The sequence below is a fragment of the Muntiacus reevesi genome, chromosome 2 (assembly GCF_963930625.1).
Source record: "Muntiacus reevesi chromosome 2, mMunRee1.1, whole genome shotgun sequence".
Lineage (NCBI taxonomy): Eukaryota > Metazoa > Chordata > Mammalia > Artiodactyla > Cervidae > Muntiacus > Muntiacus reevesi.
Genome location: NC_089250.1, coordinates 272,965,114 through 272,985,959, shown reverse-complemented (window position 1 = coordinate 272,985,959; position 20,846 = coordinate 272,965,114). Strand labels below are relative to the sequence as shown.

The 20,846-nt window shown below is 41.0% G+C and overlaps 1 protein-coding gene, 1 non-coding gene and 1 pseudogene across 4 annotated transcripts; 1 reads left to right on the top strand and 2 right to left on the bottom strand.

The window, feature by feature from the left end:
• Window positions 1-279: 279 nt before the first annotated feature.
• On the bottom strand, window positions 280-20,369 carry LOC136161644 (zinc finger protein 665-like). 3 transcript variants are annotated; one of them, XM_065926646.1, is made up of 4 exons: window positions 20,280-20,369; window positions 16,513-16,595; window positions 10,808-10,934; window positions 280-5,146 (listed from the first exon to the last, which is right to left on the bottom strand). In XM_065926646.1, exons 2-4 carry the CDS (start codon window positions 16,525-16,527, stop codon window positions 2,292-2,294), a joined length of 2,997 nt encoding a protein of 998 aa, XP_065782718.1. In that variant the 5' UTR covers window positions 16,528-16,595; window positions 20,280-20,369; the 3' UTR covers window positions 280-2,291. The 3 variants fall into 3 exon arrangements, with proteins under 3 accessions (XP_065782718.1, XP_065782720.1, XP_065782719.1); XM_065926648.1 differs by lacking the exons at window positions 16,513-16,595; window positions 20,280-20,369 and having other exon boundaries at window positions 10,684-10,818; XM_065926647.1 differs by lacking the exons at window positions 10,808-10,934; window positions 16,513-16,595; window positions 20,280-20,369 and adding an exon at window positions 5,916-6,139.
• Window positions 6,949-7,021, bottom strand: TRNAC-ACA (transfer RNA cysteine (anticodon ACA)). Its single transcript has one exon. It is a non-coding gene; the product is annotated as a tRNA-Cys (tRNA).
• LOC136159425 (ATP synthase F(0) complex subunit C2, mitochondrial pseudogene) lies at window positions 11,770-12,186 on the top strand (annotated as a pseudogene).
• Window positions 20,370-20,846: the final 477 nt, after the last annotated feature.

The window sequence follows — 20,846 nt, the reverse complement described above, 5'->3', positions numbered from 1 at the left end:
TGCTTCCCGCTTACTCACTAAATTACTGCAACGAGATGGTTGATTCTTGCATTTAGGGGTTGATAGCCATTTGCATCACTGCTGCTGTCACAGACATTGCTTTACAAACTTCAAATCAAACACAAAACTTTATTCAAAATTGGATTAAAGATGCTCATACTATATGGGTCACTCAGGTTCAGATAGAAGAAAAAGTTCAAGAAAAAATTCAGGAATTAAAAACCGCCATCCAATGGGCTGGAGGTCAATTAATAGATCACAAAAACAAGCATTATTAAATTGATTGGAATTCTACTCAATTTTGTATCACTCCTCTTGGTTCAACTATAATGCTTACAATTCAGAACAAATCAAATTTCATTTGTACGATATATATGACAATGCTTCCTTAAACGTACAATTGCTGCAAAAGGAAATCCTTGAAACCTTCTCTATGAGTCTACCCTCTTTCAACAATTTGGAAACCTTAGCTGAACAGCTCGCTGCTCAATTATCTGGGCTAGACCCTCGAAGATGGTTTCAAGGCATTACACATAGTATTGCATCTGGAACTATTAACACTGATAATTATCCTGGCGATTACCCTTGTAATAAACCAATGCCTTTCAACTAAAATTGTTCAAACTAAACAAACTCAATTAGTCAGGGCCTTTTCCACAAAAAGTATCAACCGTCACCCCCAATCATGAAATAATAAAACAGGGTGAACCGTCAGGGGACGTTCAACTTTAAGGGATCCAATATGTTATTTTCTTCTTCTGTGGGTCGTTTCTCAAGGACTCTCTATGCCTTATCAGTTCCTGGAAAACAGGAACAAGCAGAGCTGGATGCAGTTCTCAGGACTGAGATCATGAGAAAGGGAACATGCTTGGATTCCTTTCAGTGACTCCCATCACTGATCTTTTACTTATAGGTAATCTATTCAGTTATGCCCCTCTTACTCAGATATGGAATGCTTTCTGGGCCTTTGAAGATTATTATTTGCTTGGCTTTGTTTCTGCTCAATTTTTTTTAATGCCTTAAAGGTGCCTTTTATGAACGTATATAACCATGCATTTCTGCAAATAAAGCACACTTGTCTCACTCGAGACTTGGGTCCCCTGCATTCTTCTGCTTGTCGACTCCAGTCCCCAGGTCCCGGACGGCTCTGTATTCAACTTCCACAGATAAGAGTAACTCTTCTTTAATCACACATACAACAGTTATTTCTATCGAATGGAGAACTTGACCCATTTCCTATGCATTGTTCCTAGCACACCATTGGTCCCTGGTAACTGTCCCTCTCCTCCTACGAAAAGCCCAGTCCTTTTAACATCTTGCCTACTCTGTTCAAGGTCAGTTGGTAGAACATTATCTTTTATAACAGGTTGGACTGTGTATGGAAAGGCTTCCTGATCTTACTGACCATGATGAGTCAAGTCCTAGGTCTACATTATTTTCCGCCCTCCCTATTGCTAATTCACACACACTACTGAATTTCATAATTCAGGCTGTGTGTTTCTCCAGGAAACACAGATCTGAATGAATCGTATCTAACGAAGTTGGCCCCTTCATCTCACTGATTCCTTTCCAGAGACCATCATGAAACACATGTAGCAAATGTGTTTGATCAATGTATTACCAAAGCCAAGCTCTTAGAGCTCACCATGCAACAGGCCAATAAACTGAGAGACTACTTGTTGGGCAAGGAATATTGACTTTATTCAGAAAGCCAGGAGACCAAAAAGATGGTGGACTACTGTCCCAAAGAATCATCTTTGCTGAGTTAGAATTCGGGTTTCTTTTACACAAAAAGATCTCTATAGCTTCTCTTCAACTATGAACTTACTGCAGTTGCTGAGTACCTGAACTAAAGTCATCAGAGAATACACAAAGTGAAAAAGGTAAAGGTTTGCCACAACCACTGAGTCTGGGAAGTATGGCTCCATTATGTTCCTCTCTTGTGACTTTTGGGTAAGATCCTTGCCACACACATTACACTGCTGTGTGTTTTCTCCAGGATAAATACTCTGATACTACTGGTGAGACGTGAGTTGTAAGGACAGGTGTTTTTTTTTTTCTTCCACATTTGTGAAACTGGTGAGGAATCTTTCTATAATGAATTCATGTTCTAAAGACCTAATAAATATGTATATATCTGGCTTCTATCCAGTATGAATTTTCTCATGAAGCCTGAGATGTTGCCACACTCACCATATTTGTATGCTTCCTCAGTAGTATGAATTCTCCGACCAACGGTAGGGTGTGAAGTTTGAACTTTGAATTTTGAAGACTTCTACCATATACCACATTCACATAAGTTTCTCTCTGGTATGGATTTTCTGATGTTTAGTGAGTGCTGAGACCTGAGTAAAGGATTTTCCACACTCGAAACATTTGAAAGGTTTCTCTATATGTATTTTCCGATGACTTGCAAGGTGTGAATTTCGACTGAAGAACTTGCCACACTCATTACATCTGAAAGGTCTCTCTCCAGTATGAATTCTCCAATGAAGGCGAAGATGTGGCTTTTGACTGAAGACTTTTCCACACTCATCACATTTGTAAGGTTTCTCACCAGTATGAACTGTCTGATGACTTAAAAGGGTTGACTTTACACGAAAGGCCTTGCCACACTCATCACATTTGTAAGGTTTCTCTCCAGTATGAAATCTCTTATGACTTATGATTTGTGAAGGCTGACTAAAGTGCTTGCCACATTCATTACATTTGTAAGGTTTCTCTCCAGTATGAACCCTCTGATGACCACCAGCAAGGTATTCATTTCGGCTGAAGACTTTATCGCATAAATCACATTTAAATAATTTCTTTCCTGTATGAATTTTGTGATGTCTCCTGAGGTGTGAGCTGGCAGTAAAGGCCTTGCCACACTCATCACATTTGTAACGTTTCTCACCAGTATGAATTGTCTGATGTCTTAAAAGGCTTGACTTTACACGAAAGGCCTTGCCACACTCATCACATTTGTAAGGTTTCTCTCCAGTATGAACTGTCTGATGACTTAAAAGATTTGACTTTACACGAAAGGCCTTGCCACACTCATCACATTTGTAAGGTTTCACACTAGTATGAACCCTCTGATGACCAGCAAGGTATTCATTATGGCTGAAGACTTTGTCACATATATCACATTTAAATAATTTCATTCCTGTATGAATTTTCTGATGTTTCCTGAGGTGTGAGCGGGCAGTAAAGGCCTTGCCACACTCATCACATTTGTAAGGTTTCTCACCAGTATGAACTGTCTGATGACTTACAAGGATTGACTTTACACGAAAGGCCTTGCCACACTCATCACATTTATAAGGTTTCTCACCAGTATGAATTGTCTGATGCCTTAAAAAGATTGACTTTACACGATAGGCCTTGCCACACTCATCACATTTGTAAGGTTTCTCTCCAGTATGAACTGTCTGATGACTTAAAAGGATTGACTTTACACGAAAGGCCTTGCCACACTCATCACATTTGTAAGGTTTCTCACCAGTATGAATTGTCTGATGCCCCAAAAGGACTGACTTTACACGAAAGGCCTTGCCACACTCATCACACTTGTAAGGTTTCTCTCCAGTATGAACTGTCTGATGACTTAAAAGGGCTGACTTTACATGAAAGGCTTTGCCACACTCATCACATTTGTAAAGTTTCTCTGCAGTATGAAATCGCCTATGACTTATGATCTGTGAAGGCTGACAAAAGTGCTTGCCACACTCATCACATTTGTAAGGTTTCTCTCCAGTATGAACCCTCTGATGACCAGCAAGGTGTGCATTTTCACTAAAGACTTTGTCAGACGTACCACCTTTAAATAATTTCTTTCTTGTATGAATTTTCTGATGTCTCTTGAGGTTTGAGCTGTCAGTAAAGGCCTTGCCACACTCATCGCATTTGTAAGGTTTCTCACCAGTATGAACTGTCTGATGCCTTAAAAGGATTGACTTTACATGAAAGGCCTGGCCACACTCATCACACTTGTAAGGTTTCTCTCCAGTATGAATGGTCTGATGCCTTAAAAGGACTGACTTGACATGAGAGGACTTGCCACACTCATCACATTTGTAAGGTTTCTCATCAGTATGAAATCTCTTATGACTTCTGAACTGTGAAGATTGACAAAAGTGCTTGCCATACTCATTATGTTTGTAAGGTTTCTCTCCAGTATGAACCTTCTGATGAACTGCAAGGCATGCATTTTGGCTGAAGAGTTTGTCACATATATCACACTTAAATAATTTCTCTCCTGTATGAATTTTCTGATGTCTCCTGAGGGTTGAGCTGTCAGTAGAGCTTTTGCCACACTCATTACATTGGCACCTTCTCTTTCTTGCAGGGATATTGTGAGGACTTACCAGGAATGAATTCTGACCAAAGATTTTACCACATACATCACATTTATGTAAGTCTGCTCTTGAGTGGATTATCTGATGTCTAGCAAGGGTGGAGCTATCATTAAAGGTTTTGTCACACTCATTACATCTGTAACATTTCACTTCAGAATGAATTTTCAAATGATGTGCAAGCTGTGAACTTTTGTCAAACAATTTGTCATATACTTCACATTTATGTGATTCCTCTCTTATATGGATGGCCTGATGTTTAATGAGACATGAGCCCTTAAGACAGGCTTTCCCACACTCATCACATTTGTAAGGTTTTAACCTGAGTGCTTTGAGGTCTTGTGTTATTACTGAAGGATTCATAAAATCGTTCCCATATATATTAGAAACACTGGTTTGGACACAAGGAGGACTTCTTTGAAGTGGTGAAAATGAGAAACTGTTGTTGACAGACCTCTCAACTTCATTATATTCAGAAGTTATCCTGCCAGTTTGAAGTAACTGCAGTTTATCCTGAAATTTAAACCCAAGCCTGTTTCTAAAGGGCATGATTCCTGCATCCTTTCTATCATGTGAATCTCTTCCATCAGGCACATTTCCATTAAGGCTTACAGGTGTTGCTTTGTAATTTGTTTTGTCATCTCTCCCCTGACACTCAAAGTCACACATATTTTCTTGACTTTCCCAAAGACGAAAATGTTTGATTTCATGGCTTTCAGATCTTCCCAGCATCAACGTTTGGAATGGTTCTCGTTTATCACTGTTCACTTTGAGTTGTAAATGCTTGATCACATGTGTAGGAGAGATATCTACAAGATAAAAAGAACCATAGGTATCCTGCTCACAATGATTCAAAAATAAATGTTTCATGTTGAGTATCTATGACAGCAAAATACTTATACCAAGTTATGAAACACAACAATGATGACCTTAAGTCTTTAGAAACCCTAAAGGAATAGAATTCTTAAGAAAGCATGATAACATAAATTCACCATTAAGGTAACCTAGTTTTAAAAACCATATGCCAAATGCACTCACATTGGACAATCTTATGCCCACTCTCAAAAACAGAGTGTTTTTCTATGAGGACCTCTAGGAACATATCAATCGACAGTTGTCTCAAATTGAAAAGAAAAATATTACACTATCATTGTATTCTGCATACTTACTGCACATAAATAAATTCTAAATAATATATTATACATTGTAACAGCAAATAATCCAAAACCAAGCTTACCCAATAATTAACTATTCATAATTGGTTGTTTACAACTGAAAACAAATGAGAAAATGAATATGACTGAAACAATTTTCTGGAAACAACACAGTCTTCTAAATCTGCTATAGAACTATGTACCTAAAAAGAAAGGCATTTTACAATATTAACAAGTAGTATGTGTCAGCTGCAGTGCAGAAGACACACTAAAGGACCATCATCTGCAAATGACACAGAAATTGAGATGTAAAATATTCACCAGTTTTCTAACAGCCAAGAACCAAAGCAATCCCTGCCTATGTTGTTGTTGTTCAGTCGCTCAGTTGTGTTTGAGTCTTTGCAACCACGTGGACTGTACCCACCGGACTCCTCTGTCCATGGGATTTCCCAGGCAAGAATAATGGAGTGGGTTGCCATTTCCTTCTCCATGGGATCTTCCTGACTCGGGGATCAAACCTGTATCTTCTGCATTAGCAGGTGAATTCTTTACCACTGAGCCACCAAGGAAGGCTAATCTCTAGCCGTGCACTGTTCTTAATTACCTGGTTAAATGGCACCAAAATATAATAAATAAAAAGTGAGTGCTTTGTATATTTATTGACTAGGGTCAGACACAGTATTGCTGAAAAATGTTGCAAGTGAAAAGCATACAAGGTATAATGTAGTTGAGGTTTGATAGAAAACAAAATTCTGTAAAGCAATTATCCTTCGATTAAAAAATAAAAATTTAAAAAGATATAATGTAGATAAAGATGTGACCAGATGACTACTAGACCTCATCAATGAACAGAGTAAACTTGCTGGCTACTAAATATACAGAAAAGTGCTGCATTTCTACACACTAATAATTATATATCAGAAAGTGAAATTAATGAAACAATGCCATTCACCACCATCTCATAGAAAAGAATAAAATTCTAAGGAATAAACTTACCTAAAAAGTCAAAAGAACTGTACTCATAAAACTGTAAGAAGCTGATGACTGATACCAAAGATGACACAAACAGATGGAAACATATACCATGTTCTTTGTATTGAAAGAAGTAACACTGTCAAAATGACCATACTATCCAAGGCAATCTACATATTCAATGCAACCCTTATCAAATTAATGATGACATATTTCATAAAACAAAGAAAAACTTAATTTGTACCAAAACACAAAAGACTCTGATATCTAAAACAATCTTGAAAAGGAAGAACAAAGCTGGAGGAATCATGTTCCTTGAGTTCAGCCTATACTACAAACTTACAGTCATAAGAGTGAAAGTGACGTTGCTCAGTCGTGTCCGACTCTTTGCAACTCCATAGACTGTAGCCTACCAGGTTCCTCTGTCCATGGGACTTTCCAGGCAACAGTACTGAAGTGGGTTGCCATTTCCTTCTCTAGGAGATCTTCCTGACCCAGGGATTGAACCTGGGTCTCCTGCACTGTAGGCAGACGCTTTACCGTCTGAGCCACCAGGGAAGTGGTATGACAATGGCACAAAACAGAACACAGATTGGTGGAACAAGATAGAAAACCCAGAAATAAACCAATTTACTTACAGTCAATTATTATTCCATTACAAAAGAGGAAAGAATATAGAATGAAGAAGTCTCTTTAATAAGTGATGCTGGGATAAATGGATAGTTACATGAAAAAGAATGAAATTACAACATTCTCTAACATCACATACAAAAATAAATTCAAAATGTATTAAACATCTAAAGGCAAAACCAGATACTATAAAATTCATAGTGGAAAACAAATGCAAAACACTGACATAAAAGTCAGCAAAGTTTCTTTTGATTCTCTCTTAGAGTCATGGTAACACAAGCAAAATCAAACAAATGAGACCTAATGAAATTTAAAACCTTTTTGCAAAGCAAAGGAAACCAAAAAGAGAACAAAAATACAACTTTTGGACTAGGAGACTATATATGTAAATGATGCTACCTATAAGGGATTTATTTCCAAAATATACAAACAGTTCATACAGCTTAATATCAAAACAAACAAACAAACAAACAAATAACCCAAGCAAAAACTGGACAGAAGATCAAAACAGATATTTCTCCAAAGGAGACAAACAGATGGCCAACAGTCACCTGAAATGATGTTCGAGGTCTCTACTTATCAGAGAAATGCGAATCAAAATCACCTGTCTCACTGGTCAGAATGACCACCATCAAAAAGTCTACAAACAATAAATGCTTGAGAGGGTGTGGAGAAAAGAGAACCCTGCTACACTGTTGGAAGGAACATAAATTGGTACTGTCACTTTGGAGAGTAGCATGGAGATTCCATAAAGAACTAAAAATAGAGCTATCACATGAACCAGCAATTCCAATCCTGGGCATATATCCAGAAAGGATGAAAACTAACTCAAAATGATACATGCACCCCAATGCTTTTAGCAGCACTGTTTATACCAGGCAAAACATGGCAGCAACCTAAATGCTCACTGACAGACAAAGGGATAAGGAATATGTGGTACACATATACAAGGGAATACGGTGAAGTGAAAGTAGCTCAGCCGTGTCCAAATCTTTAAGACCCCATGGCCTGCAGCCCACCAGACTTCCCTGTCCATGAAATTCTCCAGGCAAGAGCACTGGAGCGGGTTGCCACCTCCACAGCATAAAACACAATGAACTAACGCCTATTGCAACAAAATAGACTGAGGGAGTATTCTAAGTGAAATCAGACAGAGAAAGACAAACATCATAGGATATTATATCTTGAACTGAAATAAATGATACAAATGAACTTATTCACAAACTAAACTCACCAGCATAAAAAACAAACTTATGGTTACCAAAAGGGATAGTGCAGGATGGTGGCGGGGGCAGGAAAGGGAGAGAGAAATTAGGAATCTGGAATATATACAAACTAATATATATACAAAATAGATAAACAACAAGAACCTATGACATAACTCAGGGAACTATATAAAGTATCTTGTAAATTGCTGTGTACCGGAAACACAACACTGTAAATTAACCATACGTAAAAAGTGGAGAAGGAAAAGGCAACCCACTCCAGTATTCTTGCCTGGAGAATCCCAGGGAAAGAGGAGCCTGCTGGGCTGCCGTCTATGGGGTCACACAGTTGGACATGGCTGAAGCGACTTAGCACGCATGCATGCATGTATTGGAGAGGGAAATGGAAACCCACTCCAGTGTTCTTGCCTGGAGAATCCCAGGGACAGAGAAGCCTGGTGGGCTGCCGTCTGTGGGGTTCAACAGAGTCGCACACGACTGATGCAACTTAGCAGCAGCAGCAGCATACCTAAAAAGAATGGTTAAAACAAAAACAAAAACACCTCTTGCAGAGATGTTCAAACCATGTTTCACAAGGGTGTAAAAGCTACTAAATGGGGGAAGCAGTCTATGAAACAAGACATGTTGACAAACTGAATACGCACCAGCAAAACAATTTACTTGGAACATTATCTTACACTAAAGACAAAAGTGAACTCAACATGGTTCAAAGACCTAAACTGAAGTCCCAAATGTATAAAACCCTTAGAAGTAAACGTGCAGGAAATGTTTCTGGAAACTGGACCCACACATGATTTACCAGATATAACACCAAAAGCACAGGCCACAAAATAAAACCAGATATTAATAAATTGAACTATATCAAAATTATAAACTGCTGTGCATTAAAGTGCAGTGAGTTTGAAAAGACAATCAACAGTAAAAGAGAAAATATATGGAAATCATATATCTCATAGTAAATGAGTACAAAGAATATACAAAGAATTTTAAGAGGGACTGATCACCAGTTGCACTGTAGGGACCATTCTCCAATCAACCATCCAACGCATTGCAAATACAAAACAGAAACACTAAGAGTAACAAAGAAATTTGAACTCAATGATAAAACAAAATACTTACAATGCACAGAACGACAGTGCAGCCAACAGGCTCATAGATATGAGAATGTGAACTGGGACAAAGTTGTCCTGGGATAAATTCCCATACCATTTACAGAGGCTAAAATATATGGTCCTTGATACACATGAAGAACACTGTCATGGTGCCCCTGACAGAGTCTCCAAAGCCAGAAAATAACCTGGAAAGATGCATCAGGCTCTCGTGATACTTTCTCTCTCATCATCTTAGAATATACTGACCACTCTACTGGATAGCTTCAAGTGGTGACTTTGAACAGAGCAAGAAAATAACATTAAGAATAGTGTCTCCATCACAGTTTTCTGTTACCTAGTAAATCCATTCCACAGAGACTCACCAGAGGCGGCCAATTAAACATAGGTGGATTATCACAGCAAGGAAACCAGATAAAATTTCAGAGTCTCAGGAATATATTTCAAAGAAATTTAAGAAGTAAAATGATACAAAGAAAGGAGAATGTAACATTGGGAACAGCTGACATTTCCAGACTGGCTAGAGCAGCACAAGAGTAAAACTAACACAACAGGAAGGTCAGACATTACAGGATCTTGAGATGGGATCATGCGCCTGACCTACAGATGGCAAGCTAAGAGCCCGCGGAATTCACATATGCTCTCCTCGTAGGATCTAGCATCAAAAAGACGACATCGCTACCCACTCTTCTTACATCTTCCTAAGTAACAAACACAGAGGATCCAATCAACCAGCATGTGCCACTCCTAAACAGAAAGAAACAGCCCTTTTGAGATACTCCTTTTTCTTTATACATTGTATCTATGACTATTTTTACATCACTCCCCACTGTCCAGAGTTTTCTCCCCTGCTCCAATGTGGAGATAATATTCAGATCAGAAACAGAAATTCTGGGACTCCCCTAGTGATCCAGTAGTTAAGACTCTGCACTTCGAATGCAGGGGGTGCAGGTTTGATCCTCAGTCAGGGAACTAAGATCCCACATGCAGAATGTTGCAGCCAAAATAAAGTAAACAATCAAGCAAAAACAAACAGAAAGAAATAGATATTCAGGGTTATCAGAAGAAAGAAATCTAAAGTGCTGTGGATATTTTTAAGCACTGAGCCAAAAGTCAAAAGGTAGAAAATAGGAAATCGGGGTTTTCGTGGGTATTTGTTTAAAATGTGCCAGTGAGCTTTGTACATAATTAAGCTCTGGGATAACCTCACATGTGACAGGAGACAGACACAGCATCTGAAGAGGGTCAGTTTAACCTTCTCAAGCTGTGTCATGCCCGAGTCACCAGAACTCTCAGATGAAAGACATCAGGGCCCCCCAAGGGGCACACAGGGAAAATGCAGATACCCAAGGGCAGCTCTGGAAGCAAGCCATCCTCACCCACAGACAGCAGGTTCCTGTAGGTCTCCAGCATCACATCCCTGTACAAGGCCCTCTGAGCAGGGTCCAGGAATTCCCACTCCTCCTGAGTGAATTCGATGGCCACATCCTCAGAGGTCAGTCGTTCCTGAAATGAAACCACATGTCACCAAAAGGGCCATGAAAGTTCTCATTTTCATGCAAAAGAGAAAGGATATTAAGAAGGAGTAAGGGCTAAGAATTGACTGGATTGAAGTATGTGTCCTAACAGATCCATGCAGGGGTATCTGGAGAAATCATGGATCTCTAATTTTAATTTCTTATGCTTTTTCATAAGACCTTATAAGATTCTCCCATTAATATGGATTTTTCATCCTTCTTCAAAATCCATGAACTATATATAAATAAAATTCAACACGGTATTGGCTATACAGAAGTGTCAGATATTTCATTCTACCCAGTGAGTGCAATTCATTATCCAGATGAGGTACAGCATGAGTGATGTTTTCAGAGATGATGAAACCACAGCACTTTGAATGAAAAGGTCAAATTTTTCACTTATGACGGTAATAGCAGCAAGGACCAAAAGTGTTTGAAGGTTTCTTGTTACTCTAAATTACTGTAGTATTACTCTAAACATTAAACGAGTACTTTATAGGCAAGAACCTGTCATCAATATAATAGCTCATTAAAGAACGATCTGTTCCCACCTTACAGAAAACTGTGTCACACACACTCTTAGAAACTCGACTCAGATCAAGAAGGTAACAACTGTTACACGAAGCATCTGAACTCAGAGGCTTGGGCTCAGCAACTGAAGCTTAAGCATCTAACAGTTAAGCAATACAGAGAACATTAAAAGTCCTTTGACAGTGGGCTCCTAAAGAAAACTTGAAAGAAGTCCAAGGTGAGCCTCCTCCCTGCCCATCTGTCTTCTCTGCAGGGGGAGCAGCTCTCAGGCCTCGGGCCTTCATCCCCTGAAAATGAACGGCTGCGCCGAATTCGTCTCCACCCCCTCCCTGATCAGGAGAACCTCTCCCTTCTTGAGTGATCGGTGTCTGAGTGGTGAAGGACCGGAGACACTGACCGATGAGGGCCACGGCAGCGTGGCAGCCCCAGGTCCCTGGACCATCTCACTTATTCCTAGCCGCACCTTCCAAACCAGCGCCATTTCAAGGGACTTTGAAACAGAAGCCAAGTTCCTTGGAGTTGGGAGCTGCAAGAGCAGGGGAGGCTGGCTCCAGGGCTGAAAGTGGGACCGTGTTCAGGAGCTTCATCACTGTTATGCCAGGAACCCTTCTCTGAAACAGTAGCTCTTCTATGCCATGGGCTTGGCCCTCTCAAAGGCCATGGGGCTCTTTTGCCTGATGGTGGTCAAGCTCACCTTCCTCACTACGTGAAGCTGTTTCCACCTCCCACAGTTCTTTCTCCTGTTTCTGCCCTGTGGGTTCCCTTTCCTGTTACTCCCCCGGCAGCCTGGGGACAGCGGTGGGCTCAGGGTTTGACAGAAGGAAAGCAAATAAATATTGTATTAATGTGAAAAAAAAAAGTCCAAGCTGAACAATGTGGAATGGCATGAAAGCTCATTATAGATGTGGATACAGAAACACAACTGTTAGCAACTTACTACTTAAAATGCTAACAGGATTGTTTAGAAAATTTCAAGGCCACAGATTATACTGATAACATAATTTCAACTGAAAAAAAAAGGTAATGTGTAGTTTTCAAATCATGATGTCTTCTATCTAAACCACAGACTTGCACATGCATGCATATATATCTATAAAAAATTAACTGAAATGAGAGAATTCGTCTCTTGACAGACTTTTTGGTAAATTGTATATCATCCTCTTATTCACATGTATTTCAGCATGTTTCAGATGGTAAAAATGTTATTCTTTGTACTCAGCTGAATTTGTCACCAGGATTCTATACTAGCCTACCAAAAGAAAACTGGTAAAAGCATTTTAAAAAGATGAATACTTGAACTCAATTCATAATAAAATTAACATATACAAAAATACAAATATAATTTTATCCATTTAAATTTACATAGCAAGGCATTAACGGAAGCCAAAGACTTTCTTTCCTATTCTTTCCGTTAATAAAACTGTGATTTAATATTAGAAGAGTCATTAGATTATGACAAAAAGAAATTATCACAAAAGTCAAGTAAAAAAACTTCTTGAAGAATTAAAAATCATGGCAAAAAAGAATATGGAAAAAATATATAGTTATTCAGCAACACTATCTCAAGAAACATCATGATGGGAAGGAAACATTCAATACATTCCTTCTGAAATTACAGTGGCATGAAAGCAGCCGTCTAGGGTGCCTGTCTTTTACCCAGATAAGATGCGCATGAGCAGTGGCCACTAGAAGTAACAGGAGGAAAAACACAGGGCAAGAGACACAGAGTTTATCAGAGAGTTGAAACTGGTAGTACTCACTAACCTAAGGACATGGAAAGGTAAAAAGTGAAAGGATAAAAAAAGACAGTCCATCCTAAATACAGCAGGGGAGACTGTTTATCAGACATAATAAACTGAAGAAATAACAACTGCAATGAAATAAATACTATATCATGATAAAATGGTCAATTTACCAAAAAGTTGTTAACAAGTAAAAATATATATACATCTAACATTAGATATCTCAGAAAAATGAAGCAAACATTAAGGGAAAGGAAGACAGAAAGAGTGGCACAGGAATAGTACGAGATTTCAATGTTCAAGTTGAACAGGCATGTACAGATCACATAGCCCAACTAAAGCATAAAAGACATGCATCTCAAGGACACAGAAAACATTCTCTATGAGACCACATGTTAGGCCAAAATTAACAATTTTAAGAGACTGACACTATAAAAGTATCTTCCCTAACAGCAAGGAAATAAACACAAGAAAAGAGAAAATTCCCCAAATGTGGACATTAAACAACTCACTCTTATACCACAAATGGGTATAAGAAAAAAAATCACATAAAAAATTTTAAATACATGGATGAAAACGAAAAGACAACAGTACAAAATTTACAACAAACACAGAAGATTGTACTAAAAGTGTGAACTGTTAAATGCTTACAGTAAGAAAGAGAAAAGGTCTTAAATCTGAAATCTATTTTTAAACCTCTAGGAAGCAGAAAATGGAAAACAAACTAAACTGAAGTTTAGCAGAAGGAAATAGGAAAATAAGAAAGATTAAACCAGAGCTAAAACAGAAAGTAGAAAAATATAAAAATCAACACACCAAGAGTTGAAGTTTTGAAAAAACTGGATAGGAAAACCCCCACCTAGACTAAGGAAAAAAGAAAAAAAGATTCAAATAACTAAAAACAGATAGGAACAGGAGTGACTTCAACTGAGGTCAAAGAATGTTTCTAAAGATAAGGAAGTACGATGACCAATAATGCCTATAAATGACAGAATATAGGAGATACTGGCAAATTCTCAGAAACACACAAACTATTTTACTTATTAAGAATTTAAAAAATGGAGACTGCTGAAACTGAAAGTGTTAGCCACTCAGTCGTGTCTGACACTTTGTGACCTCATGGACTGTAGCCCACAAGGCTCCTCTGTTCATGGAATTGCTCCAGACAACAATATTGGACTAACCTGCCATTCCTTTCTGCAGGGAATCTTCTGACCCAGGGATAGAACCTGGGTCTCCTGCACTGCAGGCAGATTCTTTATGATCTGAGTCACCAGAGAAGCCCATTATAACTAGAGAGATTTAAAAAGTAGTCAGAAACCTCTAAGAAAAATGCAGGCCCAAATTCTACCAAACACTACAAAAGAATTACCACTAATCCTGCTAATTCAATGGAGCAAGCATGATTCTAATAGTTTACTGACTTCTCAAAGACACAAGAAAGGAAAACTAGAAACCAATACCCCTGACGAATACTCATGCAAAATTAAAATACTTGCAAACCAACTTCAACACGTATTAAAAAGATCTGGAGAAACAGACAGAGAGAACAGACGGAGGCGGGAGGAGAGGAAGGAGAGGGTGAGATGTATGGAGAGAGTAACATGGAAACTTATATTACCATATGTAAAGTAGAGAGCCAAAGGGCATTTGCCGAATGACTCAAGGAGTTCAAACAGGGGCTCTCTAACACCCTACAGGGGTGGGATAGGGAGGAAGACGGGAGGGAGGGGACATATGTATACCTGTGGCTGATTCATGCTGGTATTGGCAGAAAACAACCACCTCTGGAAAGCAATTATCCTTCAGTTAAAATAACTTAAACAAATAAATAAAAAGATCTGACACCATGACCAGGTGGGTTTTATTCATATAAGGCTAGAAGTCAACATATAAAAAGCAATTAATATGACAGAATACATTAACAGATTAAAGGAAAAAAAAACAGGATCATCTTGATGCAGAAAAAAAATATTCGACAAAAATTTGACAACCTTTCGAGATGGAACACTCAACAAACTACAAACAACAAATTATACCAACATGAACATAAGAAATGCCATTATGAAAAGAGCACAGCAATGGGGAAAGAAGGAAAGCTTTTCCTCTGAGGTCCAGACGGCAAGGATGCACACTCTGCACTACAGTTCAACAAAGCACTGAAACCCTTGGAGCAATTAGATGAGAAAAAGAAACCAAAGGTCCCCAAATTGAAAACAAAGTCAATTTATCTTCTTTCCCACATGACAAAGTTTCATAGGTAAAACTCATAAAGATTACAAAAGAAACATGCTATATCAAAAAAGATTCTTTAACAACCACACAAAGGGTCAATCTACCAGTTAACTCATTATCAAAGCTGCCATGGCAATCTTTGTAGAAGCAGAATAAAACATGGTGAAAGTCACAGAACTATTCAAAGAGCAAACAGCAACACTCTTGAAGAAGGAAGATAGAGGTCTTTCTATTTCAAAACCTATTACAAGATAATCAAGGTGATGTAGTTCTGGTATGCTGCTGCTAAGTCATGTCACTCGTGTCCAATGCTGTGCGACCCCATAGATGGCAGCTCAGCAGGCTCCGCCATTCCAGGGAGTCTCCAGGCAAGAACACTGGAGTGGGCTGCCATATCCTTCTCCAATGCATGAAAGTGAAAAGTGAAAGTGAAGTGGCTCAGTTGTGTCCAACTCTTCTCCACCCCATGGACTGTAGTCAACCAGGCTCCTCTGTCCATGGGATTTTCCAGGCAAGAGTACAGGAGTGGGTTGCCATTGCCTTCTCCACGTACTGGTATAAAAACAGACAAATAAACCAACTGAACAGAACACAGTACTCAGAAATAATTCTTTGTGTATATGTGAGGTATAATCACAAGGATGTCAAGAAACACAAAAGGGAAAGGACAGTCTCAATTGATCTGATTCCCAGATTTTACCAGCTATTGTGCATATTAATACCTGACTTCCACCCACAGTTTCTGGACCCTGGTTGACAGAGAGCAGACAGCGCATCCAGATGGGCCCTAAGCAATACCTGCTGCCCACAGAACTGAGACCCCGTCTCCAACCCGTGGGTGAGAAGCCCTGCCCAGGACGGTGCCCAGGGGAACCTTCTCACAAGGGCCAGGTCACCAGGCCACGGGGAGATGGGATCTAAGTGGAAACGACAGGCCCTGTGGGAAGGCCCTGGCTGAGTGTACATGTACAGGAGTCAGACAGGACACTGCAGAGTCAGACACGATTACCGAGTCCAGAGAAAGGCATTTCAAGAAGGATAGACTGAGTATGACCTTACCTGAGAAAGAGCCATGCCTGACTCCTTTTCTTTCCTCTTCCTCAACTTCAGAGCTTCCTCAGGCAACACAAGTCTTCAGAGGTCTATCATGAAAGTGAAAACATGCTGTTTAATGCTTAGAGTCAACACATCCCCTTCCTGAACCCCAACCACACACACAGGGAAGCCCTCACCATGAGGAACAGACAGTCCCCTGTGGCCACTGTCTCAGGAGGGACTCAGGACAGTCAACTCCAGCAGAGAGACCAACACAGGACTTTCCCACACTTTCCCTGGGATCACACTCCCCTCCTGGTGAAGACTCAGCACACAGCAGCTGGGGGCACTTCCGCTGACCAGGCAATCTCCTTCAGGTCACACAGCAGGCCCTGATCCATCCCCACTCAGAACAGAGCACCCCCTCCTCAGCCCAGATCTCAGCCCTCAGGAATGAGAGGACTCAAGAGTCCTGATGCTCAGTGAGGGATCCAGACTGGAATGAACTGGGGCATCTTAAACATTCACAACCTGTGGACCAACACAAGCTACCAGAAGGGGAATCTCTGGTCAGAGGGTACAAGACATGGGTATGCAAAATGCCTCATCAATGAAACGTGAAGCCTGGACTGAGCACCATTCAGAGGAGAAAAGCACCCACCAAGTCTCCTTTCCTTTCCTAGCCTTACTAAGGTGTAACTAACAAAAATGCTATAAATGTACTGTGTACAAAGTGATCATATGATATTCATACGCTGAATAATTATTATAGTCGAGTAAGTTACACTTTCACCTGTGAGTACACTGTATTATGTCTCTTTGGGTGAATTTCAATTATATAGAAACACTACAGGCAGCATGCAGTACCTCAGATCCCCAGAACTTACTTAGTTTACAACTGAAAATCTCTACTCTTTGACTAACAGTGCCCCATTTCCCCCTCCACCCAGCTCCTGGTAACAGCCTTATTACTCGATGGCTTTATGAGTTTGACAATTCTAGTTTCCACATACAGTTATCTGTTCTTCTTCAGCAGGCATATTTAAGTTGGCATACTGTTTTCTAGGTTCATTCATTTTGTCATAAATGCAGGACCCTTGATTTTTATATTTATATATAGAGAAAAAATAGTTCACGAATATACAGTATATAATAAATATTTCTATAACACACTTTTGGTACCTATTCTTTTGTCAAGAGACATCTGGCCTGTGTCTATGCCTTGGCTACTGCAAATCAAGTCACACTTTTGGGACTGAGGACATATCCCTGAAAAACTGATCGCTTTTCCTTTGGATATCTGTCAGAAATGGGTTTGACAGACTGCAGGCCTCTTCTATGTTAATTTGTTAAGAAACTTCCATTTTGTTTTCCAACGTAGCAGTACCATTTACATTACCACCAACAGTGCAGTTAAGATTCCGTGGTTTCTGTACTGTGCCTGTGTGGGTGCTTTTTTTGGGAGGGACAGTAGTGGATAACAGAGAACCCAGCACTGGCCTGGCAGCAAGAGAGTTGCAGCTGCATCTTCTAGAGGACGAACCTCCAGGCTGCAGATCACTGCGGCATCGCTGCCCTCTGATTCTCGGAGCCATCTTCCCCGATGTCACAGGATTTTATCACTCTTTTCAGGTTTGGCCCAGAGATCCCTACCAAGCAGGACCACCTTATAACAAGTATTCTGGGATCTTAACTTTAATACTCCTAATTTCCCATCTCCTTCCTGCCCCGTTAGATTTGGATTTCTGCTCATCCTCAGCGCTCTGAAATCACAATCGCTGACACTGAGCACATGAACTCCTAGATGGCAAAGCTGCTGTCCACGATGGTGACTGGTCCCTGGATGGACAGAGCTTATCTGGGGACTGCAGCAGATTAAATCAGCAGATTAAACATGGGGACATCTTAGTCCACTGCTTGAGGACACCAGTTCTGTAGGGCTTTTCAGGACTTCCTATATTTCTTGGCTCTTCTTTTGAAGAAGCAAGTAGTCACATGGGGTAAAGATCAATTACAGTTAAAATGTCTAGAACATGGGAAATATCTTCATCACCTGCCCTGTTCTCTTGGTCTTCCCTGAGGATTATTCAGCCCAACCCATACTCCTGTCATCTAAAGACATTTCCAGTATCAGGTACTGCAACCACGCTGGGAAGAGGAACACTATGAGCCCTAAAAAGAAGGGAACCAGGAAGGACTCAAAATAACGCATGAAGAAGGGCAAGAATCTCTGCTGATGGCAACTGATACAGAGGCAATAAACCTGTGGAACATGAGAGAGACTGTTAGGAGGGGATGGGGAACCTCTCTGAGCCTAGACTTGAAGGGAGACAAAGGGCCTGAGCCAGGGTGACCTGATGGTGAGAAAAGGAACTACGATGTCAGACAGAAATGGTTTTGGTATTTGGAAACAGAGAAAAGGTAAATGAGAGCACGACAGGCTTAACCATGAGCAAAGGGTCAGCTCCCAGGATGAGGCTGGAGAAACTGACAGGGTCCTGAGCTTGACAGAGGGCTATGGAGCCACAGCGAGGAGTCAAGCTTTAGTCCCAAGAACAAATGAAGGCCAGCCGAGTTCTGAATGTCAGGACCAGAATAAAATCTCCCTTCAAATTTAGCCTTATTCATAGAAGTCATCTGATTCGGGGCCTGTGATTCTGCCTCCATCCTACAGTTTTCCTTTTCGTTTTTCATTCAGGGAGGACTGGGATCTACTTAAAATTCTAATTACCACCAGACACTCCCTCCAAACCAGAACTGCCACACACAGACACACAGCCAAGTTGGCTAATCATTTCAGGGGTCAGTGCTGCTCACGCTCCGAGTTTCCGGTCTAGTCTCTCATCTCCATGTTACAAGTGGGCTCTCTCAGGCCCAGAGAGAAGCCGTGTATGAGAAGGTCTGAGCTGAGTGGAGAACCGGGTATAACTGAATAATGAAACGGGAGGGTGAAGGGCAAGTGGACCAGGTTTGTCCTTATTGCCCATCCCATTTAACACCGGGAACATCTGCCATGTATCTGAGAAAAAGAAACTTTTCATTCAAGATTGGGTCAAACTGATAGCAAGCAGGTAATTCTTCATTATAAGATTGCAGTAAAATATTTTCAAAATACAGAATTGCAAATATCTATCCACTGGTACAAGAAACATTCTAAGAGGTCAGCTTAGAAACAGGATCTGAGAAATCTTTTTCATCATGAATAGAGAGGCTCTGTTGGAAGGTTCCAGGGCAATCCAGCCCATCCTTCCTCATTTGCACAGCAAAAAGGGACCCGGGTCACCTACCTACGCGGGGTGAAGGGATGGGCTGACAGGAAAGTGGGGCCCTTCGGGGCACAAGGAGCGGCCTAGGTGCTGCGAGGACAGAGGAGCTGCGAGGGAAGGGGTCTCAGGAGCGGGGCGGGCTCTCCGGATTCCCAGGACCGGGGAGAGGGCGCGGCCTCGCTGGGAGCAGGGGCGAGGGGCTCTGCCTCCACGGTCGAGAAGGCGACGCGGCGGGGAGGGGCGCAACTCCAACTCCTGAGAGAGGGCTTTACCTGGCGAGGCCAGAGGTAAAAAAGGGTTTTAAGCAAGAAAATGTCGCCAGATTTGGTGTCTACGTGGACCGAGGGCCGAAACCGCCTCAGAAACACTTAAAACCCAAGCGAAAAGATAACTGGGCCGCAACGGCAGCGGCAGCGTTTATTCCGGGCCGAGCACCGGATGCCAGGGTTTTCAGGTCGCTGAGAATTCCCACACCCTGAGGACGAGTGAGCCGGCGTGGGGTGGGGAGCGCGTCTGCAAACTTACCCTAGAAAGAACCTTAGGCGCCGCTCGGGGACCTCGGCTCCGCGCTCTCCAACTTCCGGGTCCGTGTGAAAGGGCTTTTGGTATTAGAGCCGCGGCTTCCGACGAGGGGCGGGGCGAGCACCTGCGTGCGCACTGCTCGTGGGAGGGGCGGCGCGCGGAGGGGGCGGGGCCTGTTATCTTGACAGGAGTAAGTTGCTGTCTGTAACACTGCTCAGGTAAAAGCTTCAAGTTATATCAGAAGCCAAGATCCTTCCTCCTAAGACTAAAAGGGTTTATTCTCAATAAAAAGCTGTTTGTCACAGCATGTTGTGCTCAGATCCTCCTAGTGAGGCTGAAGCAATTCAGGGATCTGGGAACTTGGGCAGTTTTAAGAAACAAGTAAGGGACTAGTCTCTGTATTACAAATACAAAACTCTCCCTGGGTGGAAATGGGCTGTTCCCTACTGACACCCTACAAAATAGCAAACTCAGCATAGTACTGAGTTCAACAATCTCAGGGTCAGTATCTGGGCGTCTGAGATGGAGGACTTGAGGGATGTGATCATTTGGGTCACTAACCACAGCCTT